Source organism: Podarcis muralis, chromosome 4 (genome assembly GCF_964188315.1).
Source record: "Podarcis muralis chromosome 4, rPodMur119.hap1.1, whole genome shotgun sequence".
NCBI classification, from domain to species: Eukaryota; Metazoa; Chordata; class Lepidosauria; order Squamata; family Lacertidae; genus Podarcis; species Podarcis muralis.
The window spans coordinates 15,086,555-15,106,953 of NC_135658.1; the positions used below are offsets into that span (position 1 = coordinate 15,086,555).

At 42.6% G+C, this 20,399-nt stretch overlaps 1 protein-coding gene across 2 annotated transcripts in view; it reads left to right on the forward strand.

Annotated features, from left to right (window-relative positions):
- The window catches only part of TMEM135 (transmembrane protein 135), a 185,977-nt gene that overhangs the window by 150,965 nt on the left and 14,613 nt on the right, over nt 1-20,399 (forward strand). For both annotated transcript variants that reach the window (XM_077926976.1, XM_028726020.2), the window contains exons 7-9: nt 11,941-11,982; nt 13,200-13,346; nt 15,565-15,634. In XM_077926976.1, the coding sequence (XP_077783102.1) occupies nt 11,941-11,982; nt 13,200-13,346; nt 15,565-15,634 (259 nt within the window). The remainder of the gene's footprint in view (nt 1-11,940; nt 11,983-13,199; nt 13,347-15,564; nt 15,635-20,399) is intronic.

Below are 20,399 nucleotides of genomic sequence, written 5' to 3' on the forward strand. Positions count from 1 at the left end.
AAGTCCTCTATTGACACAGGCTCCTTGCAATTACCTGAGTCCGATTCCAGCCTGACACTGGAAGATAGAGCCGTTGCCGAGTAGTATTCATTTCTGTGTGATTTATTGTGTCTATTTAAGCTGGTGTCCAGCTGCTTGCCTACATGTCCCTGTCCCCCAACCTTGGGAGGTATACAAATTGGATAGCATCTACACAGGCAGAGCGCAACAGTGGTGAAAGAGACTCCACATATTTTTGATTAAATATACTGGGTGGTATTCAGCTACATTTGACTCAGCGTAGATCCCTTGAAATTGCTGAACATGACTAACTTAAGTCCGTTCATTTCAGTAGGGCGACTCTGAGCAAAATCTAGTTGAATACTACCTTAAACATTTCAGGCTGCTGAAATAATTTTGGAAGATTTGTCAGAATGATTTTGGGCATAAGAGAAGAGTACAGTAAGTTATTCTCGCCCCATAGTCCTGTGCAGCAACTGGCAAATTTAATACATCTTTTAAGAATAAATAAATAGAAAAATTGCTGTGATATTTTATTTTTATTAATACAGCCTGAGTCCCCCCTTTAAAAAATAACTCCTGTTGCTTTAATAAACATTATAAAAGTAAGATAAATAAGGGGCCTACTTCAAGATGTGATTATAATAAGCCATTTACATTTTGTCAGACTCCGGCATAATAATTTAGTATGTTGTCAGCCCAGGAGCGTTCTCGCTAAAGAATGTGCCCTAAATATAGCTTCTGGTTCAGAGATTAAAATGCCCATTGATACTTAGAAAGACTCCTATTCACATGTCAACTATGATTTGTAACATCCTAATCCATGTTATGAATCCCTTCATTATTCTCAGTATCTGAAACTCATAATTTCGGGTGGGGTGGGGAGAGAAATGGTTCATGCTCCATAAAACAGCAGCTCCTTATTTTGGAGGACTCTATCTATCTATTTATCTATAAGATTTCTTACCCACCCTTCACCATAAGGTCCCATGGTGGGTTACAACAATATAATCATAGCATTATAAAAACAAGTAAACCAGTTCTGATTGAAGGCAAAAAAAGAAAAGTACAGTTGTACCTTGGTTGACGAACACCTTGCAAGTTGAATATTTTGGCTCCTGAACGCTGCAAACCCGGAAGTGACTGTTCCAGTTTGTGAACGTTCTTTGGAAGCGGAATAGCCAACGTGACTTCCGATTGGCTGCAGGACCTTCCTGCAGCCAATCAGAAGCCACACATTGGTTTCTGAATGTTTTGAAAGTTGAATGGACTTCCGGAACGGAAGAGGTGGGCCCCACAAAACAAAATACCTTAACTGTCATAGGCCAGGGTAAAGAGGTGTGTCTTCAGCATGCGACAAAAGCTGTACAAAGGAAGATGCCAGGTCCACCTTTTGTACGGAGGGAGTTCCATAATTTAGGGGCTGCCACAGAGAAAGCCCTGTCCCAGGCCAGTTTCTCTAGCTGCAAGTCGCTTCTCCATTTTCCACATTTCAGAGTAAAGTAGCACAACAGGCCCAGGACAGAACCCTATGGCACTTGTCACTTTTTTTCCAGGATGATGAAGAACTATTACTAAACCCTCTTTGGGTTCAGCCAGTCAACCAGCTACAAACCCACCTAACAGTTACCTCGTCCAGCCCACATTACACCAGCTTGACTTGGCACAACTTGTTTTTGAGAAACCTATGATATCGACATCAGGTTGGCGGGTTGGTAGTTACCTGGGTCTCTCCCCCTGCCCCCTTTTGAAGTTGTGGACAACTTTTCCCCACCTCCAGTCTGCAGGGTCCTTTCCAGGGATATTTGCAAGTGATTTCTCTAGTATAATGAAATTCATGTGTTATTTTCACAAATACATGGATTTTTATTTCATACCTTTCCCATACAATTTTTTGTATGCTTTTGTTTGTTTGAGAACTGGTTAGCAAGATTTGGCAAAATGCGAATTTCGAAGAATAGATGTGGTTCAGGTCACATTTCAGCAGGCCCACATTAGAATGCAAACCAAACCAAATTTCTCCCCTATCCCTATGTCTGGTCATTTGAATGTTTTCTATATCTGTCTGTCTGTCTGTCTGTCTGTCTATCAGCAGAATATTATAAGGAAGGGGCACTTCACTTTCTGTCTAAGGACATTCCTTCCCGGTGTCTTCAAATTAAATTTGTGTGACCAGAATGTTCCTTCTTGCCCAATTAGGTGAGAAGCATTCAATGGGAGGAGAGTGGGAGATTTTGATAAGAAAAATAGCTTCCAGAGAAAGTGTTAAGGCACCTCCTGCCTCTCCAGCCCCCCTCATTTCCCACTCCAGATTGCAGCTTCCCATAGCTATTTTAGGTCTCCCAGCTTGCTCAGAGAACATTAGCAAATCATTCTTGACTGATTGCTTCCTGTTTGCCACAGTCAATTGTTTGCCCTGTCAAAAATGTTTACATTTGTACTTTTAGCATGTCAGAAAGTGAATGGAATATATTTTGTATCTTGATGGATTCATGGTGGAGAAGGTTGAAGTAACTGTCAAAGAAAAAGGTGTGTGTGTGTGTGTGTGTGTGTGTGTGTGTGTGTGTGTGTAAATATTACTTAATTCATATTAACTAGTGGGTGAATTGTTTAATGTTTGCTTCTTGTCTATATAAGAGGCATTGGGGTTATGTTTATCACAGTATTAATCTAAAGATACCTAGGAGAGATTTATCTAAAAGATACATCTTAGGCATCCTTTGGATGATTATATGATGCAGGCTAAAAACCATTGCTTTTCACAATTTACCACCTAGGCAATCGAACCAGCCCTATGTAGAAACACTTACAGTAGTCAAATGTTGATGGTACTGAAACATAAACATCAGAAGTGTGGAATGTTTACGAATGCCATCATCCCTGGAAATAGTGCAAAACTACATGTTTCAAAAACATGTTCAGGATGTTTGATGTCATTCTTCAAATGTAAAACACTCCTGGATTTATGTACCACAGGAAGCCTGCAATTGCGCCAAAAGCCAAAATAGTGTGCGGTCAAAACCCATTGAGTTCATTGGTGGGAGGGATTGCCAGTCATTTTTCCTGGAACTCCACCCCTATTATTATTATTATTATTTTACCACGTGCGTAAAGCTGAATGTGCGCAAGTTAAATGCACATAAGTTGTGGCCATATTCATATGCCATAAAACACTTCTGCCCTTAAGTCCGTTGTTAAACACATGAAATTGAAGAAATAATAATAATAATAATAATAATAATAATAATAATAATAATAATTTATTTATACCCCGCCCTCCCCAGCCAGAGTGGCTAACACCAATAAAATCACAGGAAAACATAATAGGGGGGAAAGGGGGGGGAGTAAGTACCACAGTGTTTCTCTCGCTCGCCAAACACAAAATTCATTTTTAAAAATCCTAATTGGGTGATGTCAACCAATGTGGTAGACTTTATAATCAAAACAAGGGTTGTTTTGTTCATGCCCTTAACTGTTCATTTGCTCAAATAGCATCTCTAAACAGCTTAATATTTCAAATTTCACAGAATGATACAAACAGAACCAAAACAGCTATCAAGTAATAACAGGGTCCTTCAACTCTGCATCCCCAAATGGAAACCAGAGTTGGAGGGCATACATTTTCCATTACAGTGGTACCTCGGGTTAAGAACTTAATTCATTCTGGAGGTCCGTTCTTAACCTGAAACTGTTCTTAACCTGAGGTACCACTTTAGCTAATGGGGCCTCCTGCTGCCGCCACGCGGTGATTTCTGTTCTCATCCTGAAGCAAAGTTCTTAACCCGAAGTACTACTTCTGGGTTAGCGGAGTCTGTAACCTGAAGCGTCTGTAACCCAAGGTAGCACTGTACTGGGGAATGATCAGGAGCTCACCAAGTTAGTGGCTAAATATCTCTATTTGGTTTTTTGTTGTTGAAATACACTGCAGACGTCTGATCTCCCTGGAGACCTAGAGATGTGACGATAAACTTCTCTGCCTCCTTTCTTTTAGAAAATGTTTTTTGCCACTGGGGAAGTGGTAATTCTGTATTGATTTGTTTTGGATGTTTGTATGTGATGCCGATAAAAGGTTTGATGATGATGAATAACTGGGTCCAGTATTATTGGTCAGGGAAAGCTTGTCTTTTAAAAGTTACTTTTTTCTAGGCTACCTAAGAAACTATAAAGAAACTAGAGGAAGAAGCTAAATGTAAAATAAACTCTGGTGGAGGAGGCTGTTAAAAATATTAATTTCCCTCCTGCCTTGTGAAATTGCTTTAGCTGATTTCTGGTGCATTGGTTATATCTCATGACCCCCTTAATTATTGTAATGAAACAGCAGATTCTGAAATATCCTGCAAATCATTTGCTTTGGAAAGGGAACATTCCTGGAATGATTTTGATAGAAGCATATATGTTGCTAGCAACCTGGTTGCCAACTTGGAGATTTGTTCCTGGTGCAATCCCCCAAACAATCCTAATGTCTCCTCTTTATTAAATCCTTCTTGAAAATCCGGACAGTCAATTCTTGGCACATAGTTCCTAAGAAAAGCTTGTAAAGTACATTCCCAAAATTTAGACCAAACATGTCAACTTTCAGCTTTCACGTTTTAACTTCTTTGTGGACAGTTAATGAATTCTGACACTTGCTTTTCATTTTGGAAAACTTGGGCTACTGTGACCTGTTTATATTTTTTAAAAGTGGAAGCAGCATCTGCCATGAGCCTGAAGGAGTTGTTTTCGTTTCTTAGTTTGCAGTTGGCTAGTTTATGGTGGCGGGCGGGACGCGGGTGGCGCTGTGGGTAAAACCTCAGTGCCTAGGACTTGCCGATCGTCAGGTCGGCGGTTCAAATCCCCGCGGCGGGGTGCGCTCCCGCTGCTCGGTCCCAGCGCCTGCCAACCTAGCAGTTCGAAAGCACCCCTGGGTGCAAGTAGATAAATAGGGACCGCTTACTGGTGGGAAGGTAAACGGCGTTTCCGTGTGCTGCGCTGGCTCGCCAGATGCAGCTTGTCACGCTGGCCACGTGACCCAGAAGTGTCTCCGGACAGCGCTGGCCCCCGGCCTCTAGAGTGAGATGGGCGCACAACCCTAGAGTCGGACACGACTGGCCCGTACGGGCAGGGGTACCTTTACCTTTACCTTTAGTTTATGGTGGCAAGATTCTTTGTGGATAAAGCTGAAACATTAATTTCTTTGATTAAAGATGAGACCTACTGTTCATCCTGTACCCTGCATGCCAATGAATGCCATTTCCTTGAAACTATTTTTATATTCCATCTTCATGCGAAAGAGAAGGAAATATTCTTAATTATTTTATTTTTATTGTTATAAAATGTATACACAGCTTGATTGGTTTTTTTAAAAAAAAAACATTCAAAGCAGTTTACAAAGAGACACCTTGATTTTAACTATTGATATTCCAGCAGATATGCTTACAAGCATTGCTTTGCAGCTATAACCAGCTAGAGGTGTGGTTTTTTTTAAAAAAATGCTGGGAACCATCACATTGCTCCTAGCTTTCTCATTCTGACATATCTTGTTTCTGCAGTAACTTTATAAAGATAAACTTGCTGTCTTTTGGCCTTTTGTGACTTTTGAGAAATTATGTCTGTTGGGGTGGTTTCCAGTCTTAACTTAAGTAACTTAAGTTCATTGATTTTGGTGTGTGTACTCCAAGTATGACTTCATTTATTTACTTACTGAGAAGATTTCTAACCTGCTCTTTAATAATCCCAGTATAAAAAGCGTAATGCATAATAAAGCATGTTATAGAAAAGAAATACAACTCTAAAACATCAACAGAGGCCAAACGCATTGGAGAAGGCAGCCCCATTCTCCACCAAGTGATAAATTAAAGTCCTGGGAGCAAAAATATGGTTATTTGCTGCCAGGGTTGGCACCTATTCATGCTGAGAGGGGCGGGCACTCCATGATTGGGGTGCCATTGCTGATATCACCTGTTCAATTTTTGTCCCTTTCTGTGTTTAATGTAAGAGGTAATTTGTCACTTTGCGATCTACACGTGTGTTAACTAGTCATGGGGACATGGGTGGCGCTGTGGGTTAAACCACAGAGCCTAGTGCTTGCCAATCAGAAGGTTGGCAGTTTGAATCCCCACGATGGGGAGAGCTCCCATTGTTCGGTCCCACCTCCTGCCAACCTAGCAGTTCGAAAGCACATCAAAGTGCAAGTAGATAAATAGCTACCGCTCTGGCGGGAAGGCAAACGGTGTTTCCATGCGCTGCTCTGGTTCGCCAGAAGTGGCTTAGTCATGCTGGCCACATGACCTGGCAGCTGTCTGGGGACAAACGCCGGCTCCCTCGGCCTATAGAGCAGGATGAGAACCCCAACCCCAGAGTCGGTCACGACTGGACCTAATGGTCAGGGGTCCCTTTACCTTTTAGCAGCTGTATACTGCTTGTTAAGCTCTACTTCTTTATGAAACTTAAAGTACAGTATTTTTCGCTCTATAACACGCACCTGACCATAACACGCACAGAGTTTTTAGAGGAGGAAAATCCGTAGGCATGCCACCCGTAGGTATTCCCTCCATAACACGCACAGACATTTCCCCATGCTTTCTTGGAGGAAAAAAGTGAGTGTTATGGTGCAAAAAATACGGTAACAGTTCTCCACCCTAAATTCCATGCTGTAGGAGACCAAAATGCCAAAGGAAAGACTTCCCCCCTGTAACATCCTTCTTTGTGATGTGACATCATTGCGTACAAAATCTCCTTGCCCCTGTCCTACTTCATCAGTTCTAATAAAACAGAAATGCAAAGTTTAGGTTGGATTTCGACTTAGTTGTATTTGGGTACCATTGACATCGGTGTGAAAAGGTAGCTATGCCTAAGCGAGGTCTTTCTGGTTTCAGTGGGACCTAAGTGCAACTAATTTAGCCTGGATCCAATTCATTATATGCAAGATAGAACACATTTAGAATTGTGTGCGCTCTAATGACCAGCTTTTCTATAAGAAAAGTTGCTTCCCCTTTCCTCCTCATTTGCTTTTGCTCTGGGGGTTAACTTTGGATGTTGTTATTTTCATTACACGTGGTGATTGTTGTGTTCAAAACTATAGTAATTAAACCCCATCAGCAGGGCCCTTGTGGAAAGATCATCAGTCAGCCTCTGAATGAGAACCTTTGAGAGACTTTCAGCAAGAAACACTAATCAAAAAAATTAGAAACCTAATTGGTGACATTTAGCCTTACTATGTGGTGTGGAGACCTTTTTGCCTTTCCGCACAATGGGGTGGGAGGAAGATTAGGTATGCCTACACGCACAGCCCGAGAATAATTAGTCTTGGTTTGTGGCTAGACTGAAATTGGGCAGGAGCTGGCTTCAGTAAAAGGGGAGCTCTGCTAACTCGGGGCAAGGGTTGTTCCTGCTTTCGGAAATGTTCTTATACAGCCACAGATTACTCTGTTTTGAATAGAGTCCTTCCTCCCCCTCTTTCTGCTTTTGAATGAGGGCCGCCTCAGCAAATAGCTTCTTGCCTTTGCCAGTTTATTTCTCTTCAAATCCTTGCCCAGATGCTAATTGCTTTTGGTGCTGGAGCATGAACTCAGGTGACCTTCGGATTCCTTTGAGTCCTGCAACTTCATGATTCCTTCTCTTTTGCTTCACTTAATATGCAAATAGGAAAAAGAGCGTAGTGAAGCTGGCCTGCTTGTCAGATGCTCAGGGTATCTGACTCAGAAGTTATGTAGTACAGAGCCTTTCTGAAGTTCGTTTTCATTACAAGGGTATATTGCATTCAGGTGCTCTTCCAAGAAAATACAGTGGTACCTCGGGTTACATACACTTCAGGTTACATACGCTTCAGGTTACATATGCTTCAGGTTACAGACTCCGCTAACCCAGAAATATTACCTCGGGTTAAGAACTTTGCTTCAGGATGAGAACAGAAATCGTGCTCCGGCGGCGCGGCTGCAGCAGGAGGCCCCATTAGCTAAAGAGGTGCTTCAGGTTAAGAACAGTTTCAGGTTAAGAATGGACCTCCGAAACGAATTAAGTACTTAACCCGAGGTACCACTGTATGTTGCAGAAAATCATGCCCGCAACATGATTGTGTCTCGTTTTAATGGTCAGGGGATGAACAGGACTTGAGAGTGTTGCACATGATTTTGAGAATGTTATGGAAGTGTGTTTTTAACCATTTTGGTTCAGAATGAGCATGAAATAATACCCTTGAGTAGAATTTGCTTTGTCGGTTTAAACTTATCCAGAATTGTTACCCTTTTGACTTAAAATGCTGCAAGACAAAGCAATCTCTCCTATACCCCCTATACACACAGTAATTCCCTAACCTTGTTGTGTTCCTTGAAACATGGGAATTATATTTCTAGGCAGCTGCAGTATAATGCTTATTAACCAAGTGATTGGGGACTCGAAATGAACCGTTTCGCTTTGAAGTCTGTGAAGTACACACACTTATCATAGTGGAGGCCAAATGTTCTGATGACTTAAGGTGCGATGGTGATAGTGCCAAACAGCTGAGAGAGAAAAATCATGATACACGCTAACAGCTATTTAAAGGTTGATTGCAGCATGTTATGAGCTCAGGTCACAGATGCAGAGCGCATGGAAACGGCTTTCAAGTCAGTTCTTCTGTCATGGCTTCCCTCTGTTCTCCTTAGAATTGTGATGGTGGCTCTTCCCAGAAAGCCTTCTATTATAAAAATATCATTTGCTTACCTTATAAAGCTACATGATTAGCACCTGTACCAATTTGTGTGCAAGTGTTCCTTGATTCCTAAGAGCTAACTTGATTTTCATCACCTTCCCTAGATCAGATACCCTTCAAGCCCGCTCCCTTGAGTTTGCATTGAGTCTAAAATTTTGTTTCTGGTTTTTAAAACAGATTTTAAAATATTTTTAATTGGTTTTAAACTGTATTTTATTTGCTTAGAAATACCTTTATGCTAAGATATCAGGATGGGGAACAATAGAACTTCATTTTAAAATACATTCTATGAAAGTTTGTTTTGTTTTTTGCTTTGTGAGCTGAGCTGCCCAGATAACACACATTTTGGGGCAACTATATAAAAGCAGCTGATAAAAATAAAATAAACAAATAGGTGTGTGTCTGAAACCAGTTCCATTCTGCATGACCTTGTGCTCAGAAACTTAAAACAGATAATCTGATATGAGTTTTGGAGGCCCTTCCCACAGCTGTATTTGCCACAATAAATGTGCTTGTTCTGTGAATTATTAAAACTAATAATTATATTGGGTTCCATGGCAAATTGTTCTCCTTAGTAGCATGCTGATTACCTCTGGTAGGCAAATCCTACAAAAGCAACCTTTTGCAGCAAAAATTCCCCAGATTCAGATCATACTGCCAGTCGTACTACATGGGACAGGCTACAGATAAATGCTTAATGGTGTCAACTGGAATCGCAACTGGAGCGTTTTGTGTGCAGAGTTTACTCACACTGTGTTTACACCCCCCCTTTCCTTACTTGTTGAATGTTACTTGTTAGAACGCTTGAGAGGTTTATGTCCTGCAAAAGCTTTCTTTAGATAGGCATTCATAGATCATAGGATTGTAGAGTTGGAAGGGACCCAGAGGATCATCTAGTCCAGGGGTCTGCAACCTTTAAGACAAAAAGAGCCACTTGGACCCGTTTCCGAAGGAAAAAAAAAACCTGGGAGCCGCAAAACCATTGCGACGTTTAAAACAAATATAACACTGCATATATTGTTTCTTACCTTAATGTCCGATCTGACAGCAGGCGGGAAGGTGACGTCAGGACGGTGCATGACTAACGCACGCACCGCCCCCATGCGACGTCACAGCCAGCACAGCGCCCACCACAGTGGGGAGTGTCGGGCCGCACAATGTGCCTCCTCCCCTCGCTAGTATCCGCCCCGGAGCCGCGGCAAAGGTGTAAAAGAGCCACATGCGACTCCAGAGCCGCGGGATGCAGACCCCTGATCTAGTCCAACCCCCTGCAGTGCAGGAATATGCAGCTGTCCCATATGGGGATCAAACCCGCAACGTTGACATTATCAGCACCACTCTCTAACCAACTGAGCCATCCAGGGGCATGTACCACATTTTAAAAATAAATAAAGAATTTTTATTAAAGATTGCATGTACCACATCTGTGATTTTTTTGGTATTTTTAATGCTCTTGGTGTTATGAGAATTATACAAAAGGTTCATAAATGTACCAGGTAAACACATACATAAATATATAAACCACATGTCTGCAACACTACAGGAAAAAGTCCTGAAACCATTCTGACTCTCCCAAATTGACCTCAAATGTTTCTCTGCAAGGACAAAGGAAATGGGAAAACCTCCCCATTGTCTCTTTGCTCACAAATCCTGTCTTAAGGACGTATCTGTATGAATAGGGTGAGCCTGTGACCTGGATTCAGGAACTCAGTATTTAGTATCTCAAAAGGAATGACCAGACTGCCCAAGTAATGCAATCAGTGGGTATCCTGGCAGACAGGTTTTCTGCTGTAGACCGCTTCTTCTGTGATGTATGTATGATGTATTGGGTGTGGTCTTGAGGTACGGAGTGGCAATTTCAGAAGTCTATATATGGGCTTGAAAGCTGGACCATAAAGAAGGCTGATCGCCGAAGAATTGATGCTTTTGAATTATGGTGCTGGAGGAGACTCTTGAGAGTCCCATGGACTGCAAGAAGATCCAATCTCTCCATTCTGAAGGAAATCAGCCCTGAGTGCTGACTGGAAGGACAGATCCTGAAGCTGAGGCTCCAATACGTTGGCCACCTCATGAGAAGAGAAGACTCCCTGGAAAAGACCCTGATGTTGGGAAAGATGGAGGGCACAAGGAGAAGGGGACGACAGAGGACGAGATGGTTGGATAGTGTTCTCGAAGCTAATAACATCAGTTTGACCAAACTGCGGGAGGCAGTGGAAGACAGAAGTGCCTGGCGTGCTCTGGTCCATGGGGTCACGAAGAGTCGGACACGATTAAACAACTAAACAACAACAACAACATATATGGGCTTGCACACTATTGTTCTGGGTTCCTCCTTCCTGCATGGGGTGTGTGTGTGTGAGGACCCTGTTGCAACAGTTTAATAAAGATCAGGCTTACTAGCTGCTTTGCTTCTCAATATTCTCTGGTTGGCCTCTGTTATTTTCTCCCACCAATAGGAAACCTACATAAGGACTCTATATGGGCTGTTGGGTACCCCATAAGGGAAAAGGATAAGTTTTTTCCCCTTATAACAATGGTAAAAAAAAGTCACAGCATTATCTTCTTTTTGAAATATTTACGTGACTAGTCTCCATAGCATTTATTAGGTATAAATTAATGTATGGCCAGTCCATTTAGAAGGCTGCTGCTTCTGTGTCCTTTAAAGGGGAAAGCTGTGTCGGAAACTTATTTGCACCACTCAGATGTGACTTGGCTGATGGGGTCACTGGTGTCGTGGCCATGTACCCTGCCATCTGCACTTGAGTATGAAATGCGTTATGAGAAGCTGCCCTTGGCGCTTGACCGACAGAAAATCTGTCTGCCCCTCTTGCTCCTCCTTTGCCAGCAGCAGATTTACTTGTTTGGTTAACTTCTTGGCATATGCAACAGACTTTTGAATTGCTGCTGATCAGGGACATCTGCTGGCAGAAGGGTAGAACTTCTTGGCAAGTGTCGAAATGGAAACCAAACTGGCTTTTTCCGTTGCTGGGCTTGAGGCATTTCTTTCTTTTGCCAAAGCTTACATAAGCTGCTTTTTGGTCGTCTGGAGGGATTTCTGTTTGGTTCAGTTTATGTTGCACACGTTCTCATTAAAAAAATTGCAAAGGCAAACAATAACGAAATAATTACACATCTTAGCTCTGAATTTCTGGCCCTGGATAGGAGAAGGTTGCAAGACTCTGGTGCTTTAAATGATCTCTGCTGTTTGACTGCTCTGTGAATTTGGGAACTATTGAATTAACCACACCCAAAATGTTTGGTTTATATTTCAGGTGCAAGGATGGCTTGAAAGGATTTACATTCTCAGCACTAAAGTAAGTAAAACAAAGCAAGTGTTTTTCCTTTGTAGCCCAAAGTGATCAGACCAGATTGAGTGAAATATGTGCAAACATAGATGGAGGAAATTTGACATGCAGGAAACAAAAGCTCTTTGCAGAGCATGATTTCTAGCCTTGTTGCTCATTTTCCTTTTTTCTTTTTTTTTTGGGGGGGGGATGAAAAACATATACTACTTCCATTTATAGTACTTTCATTCTGTGCTGCATAATTCCCCCCCCCCCCGACATCTAGAAGAGAAATACACAAATCAGTTACCGTATTACTAGGGCGCACCTAGGTTTTTTTTGGGGGGGGGGAATAAAGGAAAAAAAATACCCCCCCCCCCAGGCACGGGGCTGGGGCGGGGGAAGCCCGAGCTTCCCCCGACCCCAGCCCCCAGAACAGGCTGCTATCCGCAAGCCTGGGGAGCCCGGTGGGAACTCCCGCCGGTCTCCCCAGGCTTGCGGATATCTGCCCGAAGCCTGGGGCGTGCTGCTCAGCACGCCTCAGGCTTCAGGATGCAGGCTGCTATCCGCAAGCCCAGGGAGCCTGGCAGGAACTCCCGCCGGTCTCCCCAGGCTTGCAGATATCTGCCCGAAGCCCGGGGCGCGCTCCGCTGCGCGCCCCGGGTTTCGGGCTGCAGGCTCCTGTCCGCAAGCCTTGGGAGCCCGGCGGGAAGTCGCGCCGGGCTCCCAAGGCTTGTGGAGAGCTTCCTGAAGCCTGGAGAGCGAGAGGGGTCGGTGCACACTGACCCCTCTCTCCAGGCTTCAGCGAAAGCCTGCATTCGCCCCATAGGGCGCACACACATTTCCCCTTCATTTTTGGAGGGGGGAAAGTGCGTCCTATAGGGCGAAAAATACGGTAATTTCATGTTCTGGACAGTGGTATTTTGCCCTTGACTCCTGCATTGCTTAATATAACAGATGCCTCAAGAAAGCACCTGCATTTATATATCGTTTTGTTAATAAAATATGTTTACTTGTTTTGTTTGTTTTTACTTTCTGAACACTATTATTTAATACTATATTCCAATAGAACGTTAAAACCTGCAGTTTTAGACAACAGGCCATATTTTAAGGAATCACATGGCTATAAAATTGCTCCAGCAGTAGGCTAGCCAGAGGCAACTGCAATCCACTGTTTGAAAATGGCATTGCAGAAATCAGGTAGCTGGTGACTTGTGTGCATCTCTGTTTCTTTTCTTTTCTTCCAGATTCATTGTAGGGAAGGAAGAAATTCCCACACATTCTTTTGCACCGGAAGCAGCCTTTCTAAGGAGAGGGAGAAAAATAAAACACAGTGAAGAAATGACACAGCGAATGAACATAGTGGCGGCAACAAAGAAACTTGTGGACAAAGTGTGAGTGTAGAATTTCATGGATTTGTATTTGCCGTGCCAGCCAGTTTGCCAAGTCACTGATGAATGAGATTTGAGCATTTTAGCTTGACGCTTTGTGTTACCGTATTTTTTGCTCTATAAGACGCACCAGACCATAAGACGCACCTAGTTTTTGGAGGAGGAAAACAAGAAAAAAAATATTCTGAATCTCAGAAGCCAGAACAGCAAGAGGGATCGCTGTGCAGCGAAAGCAGCGATTCCTCTTGCTGTACTGGCTTCTGGGATAGCTGCACAGCCTGCATTCATTCCATAAGACGCACACACATTTCCCCTTACTTTTTAGGAGGGGAAAAGTGAGTCTTACCGAGCAAAAAATACGGTACCTGCCTTCCACTCAACTGTTAGCTTTCCTCTGCCATCCACACTAGTGGCTCTGAAGTGGAGCAGAAAACTTCCCAACCGCTCCATACCCTAGCTAGCTACCTTGGTGACACCTGAGTTCTGCTACCAAAAGCCTTGGTTCCAGACACCTGGCACACAGTGCTGCCAGTTACCAAGAAGGAGACGAGGGGAGGGGGCAAGACAGCAGGGACCTTGGGAAGGCCAGTCTGCTCCCTCAAGCTCCCTGGTACCTAGATAGATAGCAGTGATGCTCATCTTAGGGAGGCCAGGGGAGCAACGCCGACCACTTCTGGTTCAGGGCATTGCCTTTATATATGACCTGTAGGCTTTCTCATGATGTTACAAAGAACAGTCCCTCAAGCCTGAAAATTATATTGAATAGGAGAGGCCAAGAATCCGAATTTCAGGAGACTTGGTTTGAAGAGCTCATTGTGGTGTATCACTGGATTAATCTAGGTCTGGATAATTCATCTGAGACACATACAAGATATAACGAAAGCTTGCAATGCAGTCACCCCACTAAACGAAACTGCTCATTCCGAATGATTAACAATTAAGAAGAATGATCTTGTTTTGGTATTTCTATCGACCCACTTGCATATGACAAAAAAACCATTGAGTTCTTAATCCTAATCCTCTATCAAGTTTCTCTCCCATATGTTTCCTTTCAGATATAACTAAGTCTGAATGTCTGTAACTTGATCACATCCTCATTACAATTTTTGCTACACAAACTGACCTCATGGGTGATTTATGACTGATACGCTTTTGCAGCGCATAATTCAAAGCTTCCAACAATATTTGGCACAATCAAAAGATTGAGTAATGTTATTTTGTCCTCAAACCGCAAATACTTGACTACAAGAAAATCTAATTTCTAGAACCAGCATCAAATTGATTTTCTTGTAAGTCAACCTGATATGTCCCAACAACTGGAGAGCCCTCCCCAAAGCATTTATCTTTTTCAAATCCACAACAGTAGAATTTCCACATAGCAGTAATGCTCATGAAAAGTGAAGTCTTGTGAGCTGCAGAGTACAAATTTTCCCCTAAGCCTAGAGAGAGGAATATGCAACCTTCCAGTCATCTGTGTGCCCCCTTTCTGTGGCCTTCCAGCCAGCAGCCCACACTGCCCAATTGCCACAATCCTGGTTGCATCATGGAGCACATGGGCAAAGTCGTAAAGATGAACAAGATGTGGGGGCTCACCTCTGACTTTGTTCTGTGCAAAATGCGCATAAGTCAGAGATCACGAAATCCTGTTTCTTCTACAATTTCCAGGTTCAGGCAGCAGCTTCCTTCCAACTTGGGTAGGGGACTGTTACGTTAAATGGAACTATTGCAATGGGTTAAATGATCAAGCCAGGATCAAATGCCTCTCCCCCTGTCCCGTGGTCCTGGTCTGGATCAATGTCCTCCATGGCTTTTTATAATAATGATGATGATTTTTAAAATCCCATTCATGTGAATATTCATTTAATGTAATGTTTAGTGTGGTTTTGAGGCTACCTAGTGAATTCATGGGAAAGGAAAGATTTGAAAAGAGGATTTCCTGGTTCGCAATTCAATCTCTTAGCTGTGTTAGCTCTCCCTAGAACAAAGGTCTTGCCTTTATTTGTACAGAATCTTTAAGTACTTTTACATTTTTTAATTCTTTTTTGCTTCACACTTATAAGCATTGTAAAGGAATTTATTTTGCACTGCACAAAAGAAGTAGTAGCTATAGTACATTCTGCACATTTTGGTGGAAGTAGATCATTTATGTGTTTAGTATGCAAAAAGCAACTTGGTGGTTAATACTGATGCAGGGCTCCGTTTTTGTGTGTTTATTTTCCAGATGCAAACATGGGCCAAGGCACAGATGCTGTAAGCATTATGAAGATAATTGCATCTCATATTGTGTTAAAGTGAGTGGAAAAAATAACATAATTCACCATTAGAAAACTATTTAAAACTATTATTTAGATATAACAAGTTGATGTAAGTCACAAATATGGATGTAGGGGAAAAAAATTGGTCCACATTTTTAGCAAACTGAGCTAATTTGTACCTCCCAGCTTCATACAGTGGTACCTCGGGTTAAGAACTTAATTTGTTCTGGAGGTCCGTTCTTAACCTGAAACTGTCCTTAACCTGAGGTACCACTTTAGCTAATGGGGACTCCCGCTGCCGCCGTCGCACAATTTCTGTTCTCATCCTGAAGCAAAGTTCTTAACCCAAAGTACTATTTCTGAGTTAGCGGAGTCTGTAACCTGAAGCGTCTGTAACCTGAGGTACCACTGTATAAGGATTGGAGCACAATTATCCTTCTGATTTTGTACTTCGTCAAATTTTACAGTATAGTTCTTGCCTCAAAAGACATACCAAAATGCCTTATAAAAGTTCATATTTTAGGATAGGATACTTTTATAAGTGCATGCACTGAGATAAAGTAATCAGTACCAAAATGTGTATTTGAATGCATAAATATGTATTTCATCACAAAATACATATTTAGTGACAAAATGCACATGTAATTATATATTTAAGTACCTTTTAAAATATGAATTTCATACTTTTAAAAAATCTATCTGCATATGTGGAGATGGACAGAACAGACTTACAAATAAGCATACACGGTAGAATTGACACAGACCAGAAATAAGAGTGATCCATCCATCCCTAGTCACAAAAAGGTTATGGAGACATTTTCCTGTTCTGGGTCCTGTTTGTGTATGCATGTGCCTGGAAAAATGTAGTAGTGGTTTCTAGATTTCTATCAGTTGCAACGTTCAGGGCAGAGGGGAGTTGGGAGAGCGCATAGTGTGAAAAGTGCATTTTCTTTGGGTAATGCAGTATTCCTCTTTGGTGTCTGTGCTGCATTATCTACAAGGGATCTAACAGGAAACATCAAAACTGCATTTAATCCTTTCATGGTCTATTCCATTTATGTGAACGACTTGCTTTATTAAAACAAAGGTTTTAATTACTATTGTAGTGTGGTTGGAGCAGGCACATGAGCTTCATAAATGGTAGGGGGCAGATGGTTCGGTGCAGAGTAAGGTAATAATAATAATAATAATAATAATAATAATAATAATAATAATAATGTTATTATTTATACCCCGCCCATCTGGCTAGGTTTCTGGACTACCAGTCTCCCCACTTCCAGACCCCTGGTGATATTTCACCCCCTCTGCCCTGAACGTGTTCTAAGAATTGCTTCACACTGTATCTTCCCAGTTCTTTAGAAATACCCTCCCACAGAATGGGTCTTTCCATGGCTACTAGCCACAGTAAATATACAGTGGTACCTCAGGTTACATACGCTTCAGGTTACAGACTCTGCTAAACCAGAAATAGTGCTTCAGGTTAAGAACTTTGCTTCAGGATGAGAACAGAAATCGTGCTTCAGCAGCGCGGCGGCAGCAGGAGGCCCCATTAGCTAAAGTGGTTAAGCACAGTTTCAGGTTAAGAACGGACCTCCAGAACGAATTAAGTACTTAACCCGAGGTACCACTGTATTTATGTACGGAGACAGTATAGCACTGAATGCCGGGTGCTGAGGACAAACAGCACACTTTCATTCTCTGTTCAGAAGTGCTCAGACTCAGTTGGCTGGCTGCTGTTACAGACAGAATGCTGGATTTTTCATGTGATTCTGCAGGGCAACCCTTGCGTTCTTTTAGAAAAGCATTTTAAAAAAGAGAGATGCAACTGGCAAAGGGGATCTCAAAGCTCCCAATTTGTGAAGCCTTCTGCGCTTTTACGTAACCGACTCATTGAAAAGGTTCTTCAGTAGATGCCCGCTTCTCTTTACGCGGTCACCACCGTCGCTGGTGTTCATTTAGTGCCTGCGGTAAGCTGCTAAAGTGAGTGAAAAGCGAGGCTCTGAGAGCCTCGTCCGATTTAATTGCGCGCAGAACCATGTAACAGATCGCACTTGCAGCCGTTCCCTCAACTCAAGTACCAGGAATGTGCTGTTCTCGGCAGAGGCGGCCCTCATACAGCTGTGCCTCCCTGGCACATTGGAGTAGATTTTTTTTGGACTCTCCGAGCCTGCGAATGTATTTTAAGGGTAATGGGAGAAAGTCCACAGTTGTTGCACGAAGGAAGGGCGGTCCGTGTCCATTGATATGAACTATCCTCTCCCAGAATACGATCGGTCTGGGTTTTCTTTCCCTTGGAAGAGTGAACTGTGCAGGGAGATTGTTTTGGCTGCAGTTAGACTGGCACAGGTGGGAGCACCTGCTCACATTTCCTTTGGTAGGACTCCAGCTCATTTTGGTTTTGCGTTTGAGAAGCGACGTGTATGGGGCGCAGCAGCTTTTCGGGACGTGTCTGCTGTTTTATAGGCCATGATATTTCTCCCCTTCAGATTTTCATAGTAAATTGTTATGGCTCTCCGGCAACAAGTGTGAAGAACAGCATGTGAAACAGAAGGTGCAGCTTGACAGTTTGCATATTTTGACTCGGCCTCCTGCATGTACTGGTCTGCTTTCCGCAGCTGCCATGTGTCAGTGTCCTGAAGTGCATTGCAGCCAGCTGGTTAGCAGCATGACCCAAGCCAGTGACGCTGTTTTAAGCACTGATTTGGGTTGCCACAGAGACATAAGTACAGCTTTCAGTTCTGTATCGAACATATAACAAAACTTGCAGGATAACTGGGATAGAAAGTGCAAAATTAATGGACACGTCTTTGGCACGCAGACAGAATGAAACTTCATTCTGTGTGTTTGGTTACCACACTAAGAATTGAGACATAAGCAGGCACACGGCTACAGTGGAGAATATGGGCTGGTAAAAGGTAAAGGACCTCTGAACGGTTGCACCCAGTCAAAGGCAACTATGGGGTTGCGGCGCTCATCTCGCTTTCAGGTCGAGGAAGCCGGCGTTTGTTCACAGACAGCTTTCTGATGTCATGTGGCCAGCATGACTAAACCGCTTCTGGCACAACGGGACACCATGATGGAAACCAGAGCACACGGAAACACCATTTACTTCCCGCCACAGCGGCACTTATTTATCTTTCACTGGCGTGCTTTCAAACTGCTAGGTTGGCAGGAGCTGGGACAGAACAACGGGAGCTCACCCCCTCGCAGGGATTTGAACTGCCAACCTTCTGATTAGCAAGCCCAAGAGGCTCAGTGGTTTAGACCACAGCGCCACCCACGTCCCTTATGGGCTGGTTAGTCAGCTCAGCACTAAAGACCTTAGTTTTACACCATGTTTTAGACCAGGCCTACCCATTCTATTGCCCCTCAGATGTGTTAGTATAAAATCCCAATCAACTCCGGCCAGCATGGGCAAACACATATTTAAATAAATTTTAAAAGTGTAATTTCTGCTTTCTAAAGTTTTCCCTGGGTGGCGGTGATTTAAACTTAATTCTGTTGTTCCCAGTTATATAGGGAAAAGCCGATTACCTTCAGATTTTTATTTCTAATTATTTATTTAACCATCTGCATACTACTTGATCATAAAAACCTGTAAGCGGTTGATCTCTTTTTTAAATTATTCATTAAACATTCTTGGTTGTCAGGGGAGACAATCAATAAGAGAGGCTGTTGATGGTTTGAGTTACTTATAAATCTGTGCATTGACTCAAGTCCTGCACAAGACATAAAGTCTTCCACTTGAAGAGTCTTAGCTGGTTTCAATTTCACTGTACATGCATATTTCAAGTAATGACCGCCGTCATAGCTATCAATGCTCACTGGCCCATTTAATCGCACCCAAAATTCTTATACACTGAGCCAGTAAAATGATATTCACACAGCAATCAGCACTATAAATATATCAACGAGATTTTTTCTTAAATGATATATTTAAAATAGAAAGGAGCCTCCCTCGCTAGTAGTAACAGAAGTAGTAGACATCGGTTTCCTAAGAAGTCAGTGCCAAATGTTCAGCAAGCAAGTTGAGCAGACATTCATCTGTTTAGGTGAACTACCTATTAACTTGAATGGTAGTTTGCTGGTGCAGGATTCAAATTTCCAGGTAAAGTGGAAACTGAATAGCCTTTCTTTTCCATGTGATACAGCAAACTGCATCTGATTTCTCTCGAGTTTCTCATCCCTTTTGGTAGCTGGTGAAGTCATTATCCTGTCAATTGTTTGATCTTGGTTAAGGAATATAGAGAAACCGGCCTAAAGACAACTTGTGCCTCCTTTCTTTTAGAAAACAAATACCCCTTTCCTCCTAGCCAGGTTTCTTTTAATTGTTATACCAGCATTGATGTTGTCCATGCCTGATGTTGTCTATACTTAGGTTCCTGCTTAGCCTATGATTTGCAGCTGGGACTGTAGAAGAGAAACCTCTGTAATCTGCTCCGTAGGCTTGTCCAGCTCGATTTCGAAGTTGTAGAAGTTCCTTGGTATTACATTACAGAAGCCGGGCCAGACTAAAGTGGAACAAACACTTTTGAACATTGTTGCCGGGCCTCGGTTTCATGTGATCATGTTTTATATCACTTAAACAGAAGCAAAATCCTGCTATTTTGATAATTTATTCTGAGCTCGGTACATGTGCTTTGAGGTTTTTGAGAGAGCCATCAGTATTGTCGAGCTTTTCCTAAGGATGTCTCTGGACAAAATCAGCAGGAGCTGTCTTCTAAGAAAGAACATACGTGGTTTTGTAATTTTCATTATGAAAGGGTTGTGGCTCCCCCCCCTCCTCCCAAAGTCTGGGAAG